The following is an 18,062-nucleotide window of genomic DNA, read 5'->3' as shown; positions in this document are numbered from 1 at the left end:
CCTGGGATTCTCCAGGCAAGAACACTGGAGTGGGCTGCCATTTCCTTCTCCAATGCATGAAAGTCAAAAGTGAAAGTGAAGTCGCTCAGTCGTGTCTGACCCTCAGCGACCCCATGGACTGCAGCCTTCCAGGCTCCTCCATCCATGGGATTTTCCAGGCAAGAGTACTGGAGTAGGGTGACATTGCCTTCTCTGGAAAGGGAGTGGGGGAACCTTAAAGACCAACTCATTGTGATGGCAGAAGGATTTTTCATTTACTTCATAGCCTTGATTAGAAATAGCAGTAAGGATTCCAAATTAACACTGATAATGTCTATAATTTAAATGTTCAAAACAGCACTATTTACAACAGCCAGGACATGGAAGCAACCTAGATGGCCATTGACAGATGAATGGATAAAGAACATATGGTATATATATACAATGGAATACTGCTGCTGCTGCTGCTGCTGCTAAGTCGCTTCAGTCGTGTCCGACTCTGTGCAACCCAATAGACAACAGCCCACCAGACTCCCCCGTCCCTGGGATTCTCCAGGAAAGAACACTGGAGTGGGTTGCCATTTCCTCCTCCAATGCAAGAAAGTGAAAAGTGAAAGTGAAGTCGCTCAGTCGTGTCCGACTCTTAGCGATCCCATGGACTGCAGCCCACCAGGCCCCTCCATCCATGGGATTTTCCAGGCAAGAGTACTGGAGTGGGGTGCCATTGCCTTCTCCAACAATGGAATACTACTCAACCATAAAAACAAATGAAATTGAATCAGTTGTGGTGATGTGAATGAACCTAGAGCCTGTCATACACAGTAAAGTAAGTGCGAAAGAAAAAAACAAATATTGTGTATTAATGTATATATATAGAATCTAGAAAAATGGTTCTGATTAATCTATTTGCAGGGCAGGAATAGAGGTACAAAAGTAGAAGACAGACGTGTGGACACAGTGGGGGAAGGAATGGGGGTGATGAATTGAGAGAGTGGCATCGACATATATACACTCCTGCTGCTGCTGCTGCTGCTGCTAAGTCGCTTCAGTCATGTCCAACTCTGTGTGACCCCAGAGATGGCAGCCCACCAGGCTCCCTCGTCCCTGGGATTCTCCAGGGAAGAACACTGGAGTGGGTTGCCATTTTCTTCTCCCATATATACACTACCATGTGTGAAACAGATATCTAGTAGGAAGCTGCTATATAGCACAGGGAGCTCAGCTTGGTGCTCTGTGATGACCTAGAGGGGTGGAATCAGGGTAGGAATCGGGGTATGGGAGGGAGACTCGAGAGAGAGTATATATGTATACATATGACTGATTCACGTTATTGTACAGCTGAAACTAACACAACATTGTAAAACAATTATACTCCAATAAAAAGGAACTATAGATAGCTAGTAAGTGGAATAATAATAACAAATAATAAAACAATGGCCTTACAATTAGAAGGTCTGAATTCAAATAAGACATTATTTTTGAGATCCTTGACCTAGTAAATCATGATTTATCATGAGATTAAGTGGGATATGCATAGGAAGGTGCCTAGGTTCAAATGAGGAATTCATAAATATTTGTTTGTTCATAATTTATATACTTACATACTTCACTCACATTTTCAAGGCACTTAGGTTCAAAGCGAAAGTGAATTTTAATGTTAGATTAATTCAGTTATGTAAATCACTATCAAAAAGTACTCTAGGTTTATGCTTCTATGTCCTGATAAAACTTATTAATCTTCCATAATCACAAGCAGGATATGGAAAACTTAAGCAAACATCTAGTTTAAAAGATACATATCATCACACCTCTTTATTTCCCCAGAGCAAAATATTATGCAAATAAGTGAGCAAGTATGTAAATGAACAAATGAATGGAGTCTGGCTTAGAAACAATTGAATTCAGTAATTTGTACTCAGAAGGATATAGCTCAGATGTTTTAGGTGAATCTAGTTTTTTTCCTTTTCTTCCTGCCCACTAAGTCTGTTACCAACCTTCACAGGGAATATTTAGTTCATTAACATCAAATAATATATCAGATAATTCTAGCTAACTTTCCTCCCTCCAGAAAAACACATACACTTCTTTAAGAATAGACACGCTTTCAAATAGGTGAGACTGGAGAATTGTCCAAGAGAAAGTGCTCATATTTCAAGTGAATTTAAGATTTCTTATACTCAAGAAGGATTTTATTTTATTTTTTTGGCCACGCCATGTGGCTTGTAAGGTCTTAGTTCCCCAACCAGAGAATGTACCTGAGTCCTCACCTGGGCCCTCGTTAGTGAAAGCTAACCATTGGACTGCCAGGGAATTCACAGGAAGGATTTTAAAAAGTAGTTCTTTCATCCATATTGTATACCATATTTCTCTAAAGTAACCCAATTTAAAAATTTTTTTAGTAATAAAACATAATTCAGAAGCTTAGACTGAATTTGGCATTTTGTAATATAAATTTACCCCCACGTTGTTCTGCATTCATTATATTTTAATAGTACACTTGCTGAGGGTATGTACAAAGTCTTACTTTTCTTTTGCATCCTCAAATAGTGCTGGACATTCACTAAATACTGGTTTGGATTTCTATATTAGCAGACAAAAAAAAAAAAAAAAGCAGTTTGTAAGATTTAAGGATTGTTAAAACCTATTAAGTTTTATAGTTTGTCTAAACCTATAACAATAAATAATGTCAGGGCTACTGGCTTACAGAATAAATCAAAAAATATTTAGTACTGAAGACCTCTACAATTGAAGATAAACTGAGTTTAGTCACTTTGAGTTCTTTCTAAAAACAAATCTATTCTGTGATGTGGTCTAGAGTGATCTTGTTGATGGCTCTGGTAAATAACAGGAGGCATATATGCTAAAATGTAACTTCTATAAACAGAGAAACAGCAAAAAATATATATATATATAATAATGGGTTGCCAGAAGATTGTGTTGTCTTCACAGATCTCTACAAAGGAGGTTTTAAGAAAAACAACAGGAGCGCCGAAGAATAGATGCTTTTGAACTGTGGTGTTGGAGAAGACTCTTGAGAGTCCCTTGAACTGCAAGGAGATCCAACCAGTCCATCCTAAAGGAGATCAGTCCTGGGTGTTCATTGGAAGGACTGATCTTGAAGCTGATTCGAAGAGATGACTCATTTGAAAAGACCCTGATGCTGGGAAAGATTGAAGGCAGGAGGAGAAGGGGACAACGGAGGATGAGATGGTTGGATGGCATCGCCGACTCAATGGACATGGGTTTGGGTGAACTCCAGGAGTTGGTGATGGACAGGGAGGCCTGGCGTGCTGTAGTTCATGGGGTTGCAAAGAGTGGGACACGACTGAGCAACTGAAATGAACTGAACTGAACCAAGAGAAAAGAAACTTCCAGATGCCTGGCCTTGACTCTCATTGAAATTATTTCTCAAGTAGATGATAAGACATAATGTTGCCATTGCATGCTATTTCTTAAGAGTTTCAAACTTCCTCAGCTTTCTGTTTATCCTCACCAAACAATTAGACCTGCCTCTGCAAACTATGACTTAGTATTAGCTAATATTTGTAGAGCTTCCACACTGTGCCCCAACTGTGCTCTAGGCGCTATTATCACCTTGAATGATCTCAAAAGTTTTACAGAACAAAGGGTTCTAACATTTATCTCGGGTATGGCCCTCAATTAAAAAAGTGAACTAGAAGACAAAATTAAGTGGCTTTCCCAAGTCACCCAGGAACAGCTCAGCAGCAGAGCAGGGGCTGAGACCCCAGTCTCTGGTCATCAGATGAGCTTGGTTTTCCTATTTCTTATCTTCTTGTTCCATGGCAGTGCCTGGGGGACCACAGCAAGGCAGAGGAGAATGTCACCAGAATGCTCCTCCTCTCCCATTTCATTGGCAGAAATCTTACTTTACCCTCACTTTAAAAAATTGAGAGTAGACCGTATCAACAACAACAACATGGTAATAATATGAGGTCAGTGTTCAGTCGTGTCCAACTCTTTGCCGCCCTATGAACTGTAGCCCACCAGGCTCCTTTGTCCATGGAATTTTCCAGGCAAGAATGCTGTAGTGGGTTGCCATTTCCTCTCCAGGGTATCTGCCTGATCCAGGGATGGAATCTGTGTAAGATGTCCTACATTTTTTTCACTTTAAAAATTAAGAGGGGACCATAACAACAGCAAAGTAGCAATTATATGAGGTCAAGGATGTGTTAACCAACCTTATTGTCATAAATATTTTGCAATATAGAATAGTATCAATTTATAACATTGTGTGCCTTAAACTCACACATTTGATGCTTTTGAATTATGGTGCTGGAGAAGACTCTTGAGAGTCCCTTGCACAGCAAGGAGATCTGTCAACACTAAAGGAAATCAACCCTCAATATTCACTGTAGAGACTGATGCTGAAGCCAAAGCTCAATACTTTAGCCTCCCAATGCGAAGAGCCGACTGATTGGAGAAGACCCTGATGCTGGGAGAGACGGAGAGCAGGAGGAGAAGGGATGACAGAAGATGAGATGGTTGGATAACATGGCCAATTCAATAGACATGAGTTTGAGCAAACTCTGGAATATAGTGAAGGACAGGGAAGCCTGGTGTGCTCCAGTCTATGGGCTTGCAAAGAGTCGTACACGACTGAGAGACTGAATCTTTATTTTAAAAATGGAAGGATAATTATTTAAGAATATGTAAATAGACACCCAAAGGAATACAGAGAATATACAAATATAAGTAGACCTTATTTGTACATGGGTTTCCTGGTAGCTCAGATGGTAAAGCGTCTGCCTACAATGCAGGAGACCTGGGTTTGATCCCTGGGTTGGGAAGATCCCCTGGAGAAGGAAATGGCAACCCACTCCAGTATTCTTGCCTGGAAAATCCCATGGACTGAGGAGCCTGGTAGGCTACAGTCCATGGGGTCGCAAATAGTCGGACACGACTGAGTGACTTCACTTTCTTTCTTATTTGTACATGAAATTTTAGATCCATGAAACTATTATGATTTTTAAAAAATTAAAATTTTAAATGAAAGACAGGGAAGCTTGGTGTGTTGCAGTCCATGAAATCCCAAAGAGTTGGACATGACTTAGCAACTGAACAACAATGTCAATTATATTTCAAGGTGGAAAAATTGTTTGAAAATTATTGTTGTGCACCTTACTATTGGAAGAAATACTGTACTGAAACTGAATCACAGTACTAACTTGTAATAATTTTTTTTTTTGCTGGTTCAGAAGTTAATTCCTCCCAAGTATTATTGCTTACCTGTGTTAATTTTTTAAAACATTCTCAGCATCAACTTAGGAGTAGAGACTGTTTTACATGAAGAAGGAGAGGCTATTTGGTGGCACTGAAAATTTCGCCTAGTCTTTATATCAGGTGTGTCTTCTGAGAAGCATAAAAAGATAGGAAGAAAATGGAATACTGGTGTCCATGTAGAGACTTGAGAAACTGGACATCAATACTCTTGAATGTACCTTCTTCCTAATTTGTCAAAATCAGACTCTATTCCAGAGCACATAGCTAACTTAGAGTCTTGTACAGTGTTTCTTATTTTAGTATGGGATGGAGAGGGTGGGATGAATTGAGAGAGTAGCATGGAAACATACACTTTACCGTACGTAAAACAGACAGCCAGTGGGAATTTGCTGTGTGACACAGGGAGTTCAACCCAGTGCTCTGTGACCACCTACAGTGGTGTGGAAGGTGGCAAGGAGGATTAAGAGGGAGGAGACATATGTATACCTGTAGCTGATTCATGATGATGTATGGCAGAAATCAGCACAATATTGTAAAGTAATTACCCTCCAATTAAAAAAAAGTTACAAACCACTTACTAGAAATGGTAAGTTGTACTTACGAATGCATGCTGACAGAAAAGAGCCATCTCTCTTAGAGGGAAGCAGGCAGGTGCTGAAATATTCCATAAAAGGAGCCAGAATGAGTAACGGTAGGATACTGATGACATTCATGACTGAAACTGGCAGAAGCGATCCACGCAGATTAAGACTGGAATTCACGGTCTGCAGATAATATCCTGAAGGAATCTGCTTTTCAACAGGGAAAGAGCCATGCATTAAGACAGTGGTTTAAGACTTCCCTGGTGGTCCAGTGGTTACTACTCTGAGCTTCCAATGCAGGGGGTGTGTGCAGGCTTGGTCTCTGGTTGGGGAGCTAGGATCCCACGTGCCCCATGGTGAGGTCAAAATAAATGAATAAATAAATAAAATGATTTCAAAAAAGAAAAAAAAGACAGTAGTTTAACTTTAGAGGAAGATTCCTGTGGCAGATGCCTTGTCCCTTGCCTGTACTCTGTGACAGATAAGTTGGACATTCCCCATGTCTTTGAGGTCATGATTATGAGCTGACAAAAGTCAGTAGGAGCTCTCTTTAGTCTATTGACAATGCTATTGATTCTTTATGATGAATCTTTTGTCATCTAGTCTTCCTTCTTAATTTTCCTTGGAAAAGTAACAAAGACCCTAATTTTGTGCTTCAGATGACACATAAGAAATCAGGTAACAAATATTGCATATCAGCAAGTAAAGTTTTTGTTTTTCCCAACGATAAAGCAAAAGCCAGCAGAAAGTATTAAGACTTTCTTTTCACTCAAAAACAATAGATTGTGGCTAGTATATCCTTTAAATAACATTGAGTTTGGTAGCAAAGTAAGTAAGAATGATTTTTCCCTAAGAAGAGGGGCCCAGTGTAGAAACCCATTACTTGATGTAGGCTATATTTATAGGCTCCCTGGATTGGGTCTCATTTTTAATATGTCAAGTAAAATGAGAAAAAAAAGAGAGAAAACAGACTTGTGTCTATACTCTCCTTTTAAACTAATTGTGAAGCACTAGAGGACCAAAAAGGGAATTCCATGAAAAACGTTGCACAATAAAGTAGAAGAAATTAAAAACAAACATACAAAAAAACCTACAACAACTAACAATACCTCTGCCTCACTGCAAACCCTCAACATAGTGTCAGAATTTCATTTTTAAAATAAATCCTAATACTAACTAAAACTCTGACATTAACCTGGAGTCTCTTCATGTGCTCCAAACCTTTTGTTAGGTTATAACTGTTAGGTCAGAACTAAAGCTCAGTGTCACAGGAAAGGTGTATCTTCTCACTTTTATAGTTCATGAGCTTTGTTGCAATAATCACATCTTTGTCATTATCATTAGCAGCACAGGGTATTTCTTTAGTTCCCAGTGGCACACAAAGCTACTAATTGGCTTGGTCAGAAAGTCAATCCAAGTTTTGTCCTTAAGGGATGGAGTCTCCATATATATATATATATATATATATATATTTTTTTTTTTTTTTTCTTACAGTGTGTGAACTTCATTAGGATTCCTGCTTTACCCCCATCCTGGGAGAGCAACCTGGCTCAAACATCCAGATGACAACTTCTTGTTTGAAACCTTCACTATCTCCTTCTCTAATTATCAGGTGGGCAACTTGAGAAGCATAAGGAGAAGCAGAGTCATAAGTCAGTACAGTTGCTAACAAGTCCACCGATTATAAAATGAGACTTTTGCTCTGTTAACTGCCTCCATCCAGGGATGGACTACATTTTCACTGAGATTTTTTTTTTAATCTATATAAAATATGTCCTGGTGATAATTTATCTTCCGATCTTGAATTTGACCCTTGGGATAGTAAACAGGATTGTTATAGTTGGTTAAAGACAGCAAGAGAGAAGGGAACATTAGCTAGTTCTGCCCTAGTTCCATCAAAATATTAAGTTCCTTCCTTAATCAGAGGGAAATGAATGATTTTTTTAAGAAAAAGTGCTGGCAGCAGAGCTCCTCTAAGACTGAGAGGCTCACAGCACAACTTGGAAGTTTCTGTTACTGATTTCAAATGAGAATTATTGTTAATAGGAATAAAGTTATTATCAGCATGAATCACAGACACAGAAACCTGTTAACTTAATAATGTGGCAAATGTATGATTAATCTTTAGTGAAGCAATATTCATATATTGCCTAATCTAAGAAAAGGCTCCGATGTCTTGAAAGCTTGAAATCATTTCTGCTTCTGCCTCAAGTTCTGAAATCATCTCCTTTTAAAATTTTAAATACTCTTATTTCATACAAGCCTCTGAGTATTCAGGAATAATTGCTGTCAATAGAGATTCATTTTCACCTCTGAATGGCCAGTAATGTCAAATGGCAACATCATCGGCTTTAATATCAACATATTTTAAATGTATGTCTTGGAACTGAAGGTCAATAATTGCTACTAAATTTAAAATATGGCATGCTATGATGTTTTATTCTTGGTGCTTTGATCTCCTTTATACTGGTGATTATTTCATCTGGAGGCAAAAATCTAACACCAGCCTATCCCAGGGGAAGTTTCACCTGCCTCCCTTGAGAAGTATATTCTAACCATTTTCTCTGGAGTTTCTGGTATAACATTACTGTATATGATTTTGGAACCTGTATAGTCTGTAGAGGGTTTTTTTTTTTTTTTTTTAAATTAATTTTTGGCTGCACCGCCTGGCATACAGAATCTTAGTTCCTTGACCAGGAATCAAACCCATGACTCCTGCAGTTGAAGCACAGAGTCTTAACCACTGGACTGCCCAGGGAGTTCATTGTACAGGGATTTTTAAAAATAAAATTTTATCTATTTACTTATATTTTTGGCTGCTCTGGGTCTTCGTTGCTTTGTTGCTTTTCTCTAGTTGCCATGAGCAGGGGCTACTTTCTAGGGGCGGTGCTCGGGCTTCTCATTGCACTGGCTTCTCTTGTTGTGGAGCATGGGCTCTAAGGCGCCCAGGCTTCAGCAGTGGAGGCACGTGGGCTCAGTAGCTGTGGCTCCCGGGCTCCAGAGAACAGGCTCAATAGTTGTGGTGCATGGGCTTAGTTGCCCTGGGGCATGTGGGATCTTCCCTGATCAGAGGTCGAATCCATGTCTCCTGCATTGGCAGGCAGATTCTTCACTACTGAGCCATCAGGGAAGCCCTGTATAAGGGTTTTTAACCCAGATGCAAGAGAGGCATAGTTGGTAACAGCAAAGTGTGGGCGCTGATACCCGCCCTGGGTTGGGACAGCCATGCTGCCATATTGCTAGTAGGGCAACCAAGAGCAAATTGCAAGTCACTTAATGTCTCTGAGACTCAGATTTAGGATAACAAAATCAGTCCTGAGGCATGCTGTGGGGGTTGACTTAAGACACTGTGAAGTCATCCTTTAGAGACTATGCCACATATAGGTGATCAATGATATTAGTGTTTGTTCTTTGCAACAGAGTAGGCATCTAGATTTGGTGATATGCTTAAAAATTAGTTTATCAAAGTTTATTATAATTTATGTCAAATTTTAAAATATATGACAGTTTGCAGAAAAGGGCTGAATTTAGTCAAAAGAAACAGTAGGAGTCACTACATTATGAGGGTAAGAATAAAAAATTTGTGCTATTTGCACAGAAGGTTCAAGGCTGCCCATGGGTCAGTTAGCAATTTTGTACTCAAGATTCATTTCTTCATTCTAAGATTTTTTTATAATATTAATATTCATATATAGAGGTGGTATTTTTGTATTTTTGCACCATCTATTATTGTGGAGTCAAGAGAGAGGTTGAATCTACTAAATCAGCCTAGTTTTCATGCATTGTCTAGAACAAGGGTCAGCAAGCTTTTCTGTAAAAGGCCAGATAGACAATATTTCCATGTGTGGATTCTGTTGCAACTACTCAACTCTGCTGTTTGCATGCATAAACAGACATATTATTACAAACAAACATAAGACTGTTCCAATAAAACTGTATTTATGAACGCTGAATTTTTTTTTATTTTAAAAGAAGAGGCTTTTATTCTAGTTGCTGGCAGGATCCTTCTAAACAAGGAGAACTCCTATGCTTATTCTTTCCTAACAATTGTACTTTCTGTTTTTTTTAATCGAAATAGAGTTGATTTATAGCGTTGTGCTACTTTCAGGTATACAGCAAGTGATTCAATATATATACACTCAACATATGGGGGCTCTCCAATAGCTCAGTTGGTAAGGAATCTGCCTGCAATGCAAGAGACCTCAGTTCGATTCCTGGGTCAGAAAGATACGCTGAGAAGGGATAGGCTACCCACTCCAGTATTCTTGGGCTTCTCTTGTGGCTCAGCAGGTAAAGAATCTGCCTGTAATACGGGGGATCTGGGTTTGATCCCTGGGTTGGGAAGATCCTGTGGAGAAGGGAAAGGCTACCCACTCCAGTATTCTGGCCTGGAGAATTCCATGGACTATATAGTCCATGGGGTTGCAAAGAGTCAGACATGACTGAGCGACTTTCACTTCACTTCATCCTCTCTCTCTCTCTGTCTCTATCTCTCTCTCTCTCTATGTATATATAGGATTAGCCGAAGTTCATTCAGGTTTTCCCATAAGATGTTATAAAAAACCCAAATGAACTTTTTGGCCAACCCAACACTTGTTCAGATTCTTTTTCCTTATAGGTTATTACAAAATACTGAATGTAGTTCCTTGTGTTAGGTAAGACCTTGTTGGTTATCTATAGTACTGCATGCATGCTAAGTCGCTTCAGCAGTGTCTGACTCTGTGTGACCCTATGGACTGTACCCTGCCTGGCTCCTCTGTCCATGGGATTTCCCAGGTAAGAATACTTGAGTGGGTTGCCATGCTCTCCTGTAGGAGATCTCCCTGAGCCAGGGATTGAACCCATGTCTCTTACATCTCCTGCACTGGCAGGCAGGTTCTTTACCACTAGCGCCACCCAGTAGAGTGTGTATGTTAATCCCAAGCTCCTAATTTATCCTTACTGCCCTTTCCCTTCGGTAATCATAAATTTGTTATTTGTTTTCTATGGACACCTCATTTTTAATTTCATACAATTTATAATTATAATTGTGCACCCAATTATAATTATAATGTGCTGCAAAATATTATTCTTTTTTTTATTTTTAAAAATCATATGAAAATGCAAAAACTTTCTTACCTTACAGGATATGTGAAAAAGGCAGTGGGCTGGATTTGGTTTGCAGGTAGTAATTTGCTGACCCCTGGTTTAGAGCAAGCGTTGTACTAAGAGTCAGAAGATAAGATTCTGCCTTTTCTTTCACTACTACTCACTGTTTGACCTACTTACCCCAAATCACTTAATTTTTTTCAAGTCTCAGTTTCCTCTTCAACAAATGAAGGAATTGAGTATTTTAATCTCTAAGATTTTTTTCTAGACCTATAGATCATAGAATCTACTATTCTATGATTTAACTCACTCATTAGCCATCTAATTCCAAGTTAGATGTTAGCAATGAAGAGTTTCAAATTTCTTCAAAGATTTTTATAATCATTTATATTTCTTCATAACTGAATCAGCCAATTTAGCTACTTGTTAACACCAATTTTTAAAGGCTTGGTCAAGGAGGAAAGCAAAGTTAATTTATCTCCAATTTTGTTGCTCAGATGCTCAGTCATGTCCGACTCTTTGTGACCCCATGGACTATATAGCCGACCAGGCTCCTCTGTCCATGGGATTCTCCAGGGAAGAATACTGGGGAGGGAGGCCATGTCCTTCTCCAGGGGAACTTCCTGACCCAGGGATCGAACTCTTTATCTCTTATATCTCCCACATTGGCAGGTGAATTCTTTACCAATAGCACCACCTGCAGAGAAGGCAATGGCACCCCACTCCAGTACTCTTGCCTAGAAAATCCCTTGGATGGAGGAGGCTGGTAGGCTGCAGACCATGGGGTCGCTAAGAGTCGGACACGACTGAAGTGACTTAGCAGCAGCACCACCTGAGAAGCCCGTAATTGCCCACAGATCTCATATTTTTCTGAGTTACTCACACGCCTTGGAAATTCTGTAAAGTATTGTCTGCCTTGTCTGCACCTACTGAAAGACACTTGCAGTTCTACAGGAAAAATGCCACACTCAGATCCTCCTCTGGAATGCTTATACCTGACTCCACTTAGTCCTTAAAAGCTAGAACCTGTAATGATTAGAAGCATTTATAGGTTAACATCCTAAAGAAATATATGGGAAGCACTTGTTGGGGTGAAAAGAAATGTCTACTTGTAATGTTATCATGCAATCATTTTACTGTTTCTGTGGGTAGTATTAGTTATCTTTCCTCACCTGCATAATGCACATTTTGTAGAGGAGCTGAAAAATAAAGAGTGGCAGAAGGTTGGAGAAAAATTTTACGTCTTCCACAAGGAGCTCTCTGCAGCGACCGCCATTTTTGTCCTTGGCATGGTCCAACCAGCTTGTCACACCTCCACCAAGGTGGCAATACTGCAGACAACATGTTTTCAGTACATTAACAAATACCCTAAATGTTGTCAGGGGGGAGCAACCTGCAAATAATTGGAAATATTACGTATTTAGTAAAGGAATATTTTTCAGTTTTCCAAAATATCTATCAGAAAGATAACAATGGTAAAGATGAAGGGCAGTAAAGTGAGAAGATTTTAGCACCCAAGGGGCTGAATTCAAAGGAACAAGCTTCTGACGAGGGTTCTGGCATCCTGGTGACCAGCCCAAGGTGGTGCCTGACAGCCGATGTGAAAAATGAAAAAGGTAAGATCAACGGGAGCATATTAAAAAGGGAAGAAAGATGACAAAATATAGCACCAAAGTAAAAGATTTCAGAATCTCTCAGAAGCCTCTAACTTTAACACATTAATGAATGAGACAACCTGAACTTTCTTTTACAGCCTTAACACAAAGAACTGGTACTTTTTTTTTTTTTTTTTAATATAAATTGCCATATAAATAATCCTCACTTTCCTTGTCAGGTAGAAGGTGGTTTCTTATTTTGACATGTAGATGAAAGGAAATATATTCTCTGCTTTGGCTTTATCCTTGAATTTCAGACATAAGGTTAAACTTTGAACTCTTCAAATGACTTTATATATGTTAATAGTGTCACCAAAAGTTCAGATTAGATTAGCTGGCTTTTGACTTTTCCAGTAGTTTCCTCTGGGTTTATATGGCTGTTGCTTAGCATCAGAAGCATTTTATTGTTTTAGATATTTGCAATCACTTAACTGCTAGTGATTTGCAACCTCATTGTTGCTTCTTTTATAATCTTTCAAATTTCACCTTTTCATTGACTCCATTGCTGCTGCTACTGCTAAATTGCTTCAGTGGTGTCCAACTCTGTGCGATCCCTGAAATGGCAGCCCACCAGGCTCCCCCATCCCTGGGATTCTCCAGGAAAGAACACTGGAGTGGGTTGCCATTTCCTTCTCCAATGCATGAAAGTGAAAAGTGAAAGTGAAGTCGTGTCCGACTCTGAGGGACCCCATAGACTGCAGCCTACCAGGCTCTTCCGTCCATGGGTTTTTCCAGGCAAGAGTACTGGAGTGGGGTGCCATTGCCTTCTCGATTGACTCTATTAGGACTTCCTAATCCAATGACAGATAAGAGGTCCTGGTTTAGTTAGCAGTTCAGAGGTGCCATCATGAATGTTACAATGTTTCACAGCACTCCCTTAGACCAGATAAACCCTGCCTCAAATTACAAAGACACCAAACCAGGGTTGCAGGATAAACAGTGAAGTAGATAGGAACATGCTTGAGTTTCTCCAAAGAAGGCTGCTTTAGAAACTCAGAGTATACAGTTTGATCATCATTTTAAGTATGTTCAAGTTTCCCATAATAAAATTCTAGACGAAATGCATTGATTGTAACCAAGTTCATTTAAATGCCACAGCGTTGGTTTTCAGATTTAAATAAAGAATATTAATTTCTTTTTATGGTTATAGAGTGATGATATTGATTGGATCTGGTCTTTTCTTTAAGAGTTGTAATAGACCTATTATGTCAGTCTTTGATTAATTGAGGAAGCTGGGGGCCTGGTAATTGAATATGGAGCCTTTCACCTCTAAGTCACTGAATCAAATCCAGCCCAAATTGTTAGTGACCAAGAATGATTACAGCAGAGGCTCTTTGGCTGCCTCTGTGAAGTGTGTTGAGGTCAAGTGGAAGTATGTCGGGATAATTGCTGACAGGAGACAGGCTCATATCTACTGTCACTCATGCCTTGTAGTCACTGTGGCCAGACTTGGATGAAAGGTCCCCAGAACTGAGAAGTCCAAAGGAGACAAGGTTTGTGTCCCTTAAAAATGAAATAATTGGGACATCTCTTTACTATTGGATGAAGAACTGCTCTATTAGGAAACTTTCTCAGCTATTTCAATTAGTTTACTTAAGGTTTTGGTAAGATGAGAACTAAAAATGTCTTGATGAACAGTCTAGAGACTGAATTTGAACAGGTCTGGGCTTGGAGACTTAACTTCCTGACATTTCCTTCTGATCCTGCTTCAGTTGCTCATCAACCTGTTCTCTGCTTAACTCGTGAAACAGTACCAAGTAGTCAGAAGGGTCATTACTGGCATTGATCCAACTTACTCTGTGCTTTCAAATAGGCTTTATTATTAAATGATAACTGTTTGAAGGATAAAAGATTATTTCCAGAGGTATTTTCCCTAATTTCCTTCCTATGTTTTAAATTCAGGACTTTATTGAATATAATGTTTTAAACTCACTATTTCTTCTTCACATAAACAAATCACTATGTCTCAAGGAAAATTGGGACATTGGGAAAATTGGGAAAATTGCTTTTATGTGTGATAAATTGATATCTCCAATCTTATTAAATAATTAATATTGCTATCTTATTATTTCTAAAGAAAGGGAGTTTGAATTAGTGCTTCTGAAATTAGCTGTGTTAAAAGATAAAAGTTTTTTTAAAAAATTTCTCAACTATAATAGTCAATATTTGTGAAGTATGATAAAATGAAATACCTAAGAAATAACATAAAAACAAAGATACAAAATATAAAACCTGATCATCTGATGATTAAATTCAACAGATATATGATGTAACTTTCCATAATACTTCTACTGTGTTTTCTCCCAGTGACTTTATTTTCTTTGCTACACCCTAGTAACAATTTATGATAAGCATTGCTTGATGGACCAAGTTTTCAGTAGCCTACCTTAAATACACACTTTGAAAAATGAATATATTTAGACAAGTAAAAGTGTATCTGATATGGTGATACGTAACAATGAAAACAAAATGATTAAGAACAAGAAATGATTAAGTATGAACAAAATCTAAAATTTTAGCTAGCTCTTCAAGTGTGCATCAGTTCAGTTCAGTCACTCAGTCGTGTCCTACTCTTTGCGACCACATGAATTGCAGCACGCCAGGCCTCCCTGTCCATCACCAACTCCCAGAGTTCACTCAAACTCACGTCCATCAAGTTGGTGACGCCATCCAGCATTCTCATCCTCTGTTGTTCCCTTCTCCTCCTGCCCCCAATCCCTCCCAGCATCAGAGTCTTTTCCAATGAGTCAACTCTTCGCATCAGGTGGCCAAAGTACTGGAGTTTCAGCTTCAGCATCATTCCTTCCAAAGAACACCCAGGGCTAATCTCCTTTAGAATGGACTGGTTGGATCTCTTTTCAGTCCAAGGGACTCTCAAGAGTCTTTTCTGACACCACAGTTCAAAAGCATCAATTTTCAGCTCTCAGCTTTCTTCATAGTCCAACTCTCACATCCATACATGACCACTGGAAAAACCATAGCCTTGACTAGACAGACCTTTGTTGGCAAAGTAATGTCTCTGCTTTTGAATATGCTATCTAGGTTGGTCATAACTTTCCTTCCAAGGAGTAAGCGTCTTTTAATTTCATGGCTGCAATCACTATCTGCAGTGATTGTGCATAAGTGATGCCCAACAAATATGAATGCCAACATTCATTCATTCATTCAACATATTTTATTACATACCTACTATGTTCCAGTAACTTTTATGGTCCTTAAGAATATAGTAGTGAAGAAGATCTATAGGTCCCTGAGAAGACACTAAACAAGCTGGGAAATATTAGGTGAGTTCAATGATGAAAACAAAGTGAAGTGATAAGATAGAAACTGTAGAAATAAGGTGTGCATGTCCATGCTCAGTCATGTCAGACTCTTTGTGATCCCATGACTGTAGACTGCCAAGCTCTTCCATTCATGGCATTTCCTAGGCAAGAATACTGGAGTGATTTGCCATTTCCTACTCCAGGACATCTTTTCAACCCAAGAGTCAAACCTTCATCTCCAGTGTCTCTTCCATTGACAAGTGGATTCTATACCACTGCTCTACCTGGGAAGCCCGGGGTAGGGTGTAGACAACACCTAAAGAGTTGAAATTTGAATTGAGAGTTGAATAGATTGGAAATAGGCAAAATGACCCAGAGGAAGCATATACCAAGCATGTCATGAAGTAGAAATTAGCTGGGAGAAGCTCAGAAACAGTAAAGGTCAATGAAGCTATAGTTCAGAATGATGGAAGGAAATAAGGTCTAATAACTGGTCAGGGTCAGATTTTACAGGCCAAAGTAAGGAACCTGGAGTTTATTTTTCATGTTATGATAAACCTTTAAGAAATTTTACACAGAGTGGACATAAGATATGATGTAGGTTTTAAAAAAGTTACTCTGGAGCTCTGATAGTTGCATGCATAATGGATTTTACGGAATAAGAGACAAAGATGGAAGACGGTTAACAGGTAGTGATGACTTGACCAGAGACCAGGAAGAAGAGAAATGAACTGAATGGGATGTGTTTACATGTCAATGCCAAACCCCTAACTATGCCCCTCCCCAATCCTGCCTCCCTGGGAACCATAAATTCACTAAGTTTATAAATCTGTTTCAGTTTTATTAATGCCAAACCCCTAACTATGCCCCTCCTCAATCCTGCCTCCCTGGGAACCATAAATTCACTCTCTAAGTTTATTAGTCTGTTTCAGTTTTATAAATAAGTTCATTTGTATCTTTTTTTAGATTCATATAGGTGATACCATTATGATATTTGTCTTTCTCTTCTGATTTATTTCACTCAGTATATACTGACAATCACTAAGGCCATCCATGCTGCCATAAATGGCATTATTTCAGTCTTCTTAATGGCTGAGTTTTCATCACATATAATGTACACACTGCTATATTTAAAGTGGATAACCAAAAAGACCTACTGTACAGCACAGGGAACTCTACTCAATATTGTATAACTACCTAAATGGGAAAAGAATTTGAAAAAGAATAGATATATGTACAGCTAAATCACTTCACTGTACATCTGTAACACAACATTGTTAATTACCTATCACCTAATCACCTATACTTCAATATAAAATAAAAAGTTAAAAAAAGAATGAGAAGTGTTTTTGAAGAATCAACAGGATATTTTGACATGGGGAGAGGGTGAAGAAATGAGATTTGAAGATTCTACTTCTATTCCCCTTACATGAAGATGGAAAAGGCAAGCACATTTGCAGTTGGATGAATTAAGAGTTGAGGTTTGGTCATCTTAAATTTGAGATGACCCCTAGATAACCAAATGAAAATGGTGAATAGGAAGTCAGGAATGTGAGTTTCAAGATGAGGAGAGGTTAAATGAGATGGAGTGTTTGGTGTGGGTCACTTAAGGAAAGAGGGTAAAGAGAGAAGAATGGGGTCCTGGAATAAATTCCAGGGCTCTGTTCCAATACTTTGGCCATCTGATGTGAGGAGCTGACTCAAGACCCTGATGCTGGGAAAGACTGAGGGCAGGAAGAGAAGGGGACAACAGAGGACGAGATGGTTGGATGGCATCCATGGACATAAGTTTGAGCAAACTTTGAGAGATAGTAAAGGACAGGGAAACCTGGAATGCTGCAGTCCATGGGGTTAAAAAGAGTTGGACATAACTGAGTGACCGAACAACAACAACTCCATTAGGATACTATAAGAATGAGAAAAGGTGGCCAAGGAGAAAGAGTGGACAATGAACTAGATGGACTGTTAGTCAGAGGAAAGAGGAAGTAATAAACCTAATTGATAAGGTGGACTGAGAGGGAGCCAGTAAGGAGGCAGGAAAAGGAACTATGCTGTCATCTGTCTATGCAGAGGGAGCATCCATTATCCATTTAAACTGTAACTATCCCTGAGTGTCAGGAGGGAAGTCCCACTGAAAACATCTGTACCTAAACATCATACCACATTCTTGGATTAATCTATTAGGCTTAATAGGAAACTCAAGCCTTCTGTACAAATAATATTGTGTGTCGTGTAGACTCAGCCTTTAGAAAAAT

General features: G+C 39.0%; 1 protein-coding gene across 1 annotated transcript in view; it reads right to left on the bottom strand.

Moving 5' to 3' along the window:
- The window catches only part of SLC15A5 (solute carrier family 15 member 5), a 97,014-nt gene that overhangs the window by 59,686 nt on the left and 19,266 nt on the right, over positions 1–18,062 (bottom strand). Inside the window, 2 exon segments of the mRNA XM_003586109.1 lie at positions 5,822–6,008; positions 12,062–12,282. Of these exon segments, the coding sequence (XP_003586157.1) occupies positions 5,822–6,008; positions 12,062–12,282 (408 nt within the window).

This window comes from Bos taurus, chromosome 5, assembly GCF_002263795.3.
Source record: "Bos taurus isolate L1 Dominette 01449 registration number 42190680 breed Hereford chromosome 5, ARS-UCD2.0, whole genome shotgun sequence".
Classification (NCBI taxonomy): Eukaryota; Metazoa; Chordata; class Mammalia; order Artiodactyla; family Bovidae; genus Bos; species Bos taurus.
The sequence above is the reverse complement of the archived record's forward strand: the minus strand, read 5'-3'. Positions and strand labels throughout refer to the sequence as shown.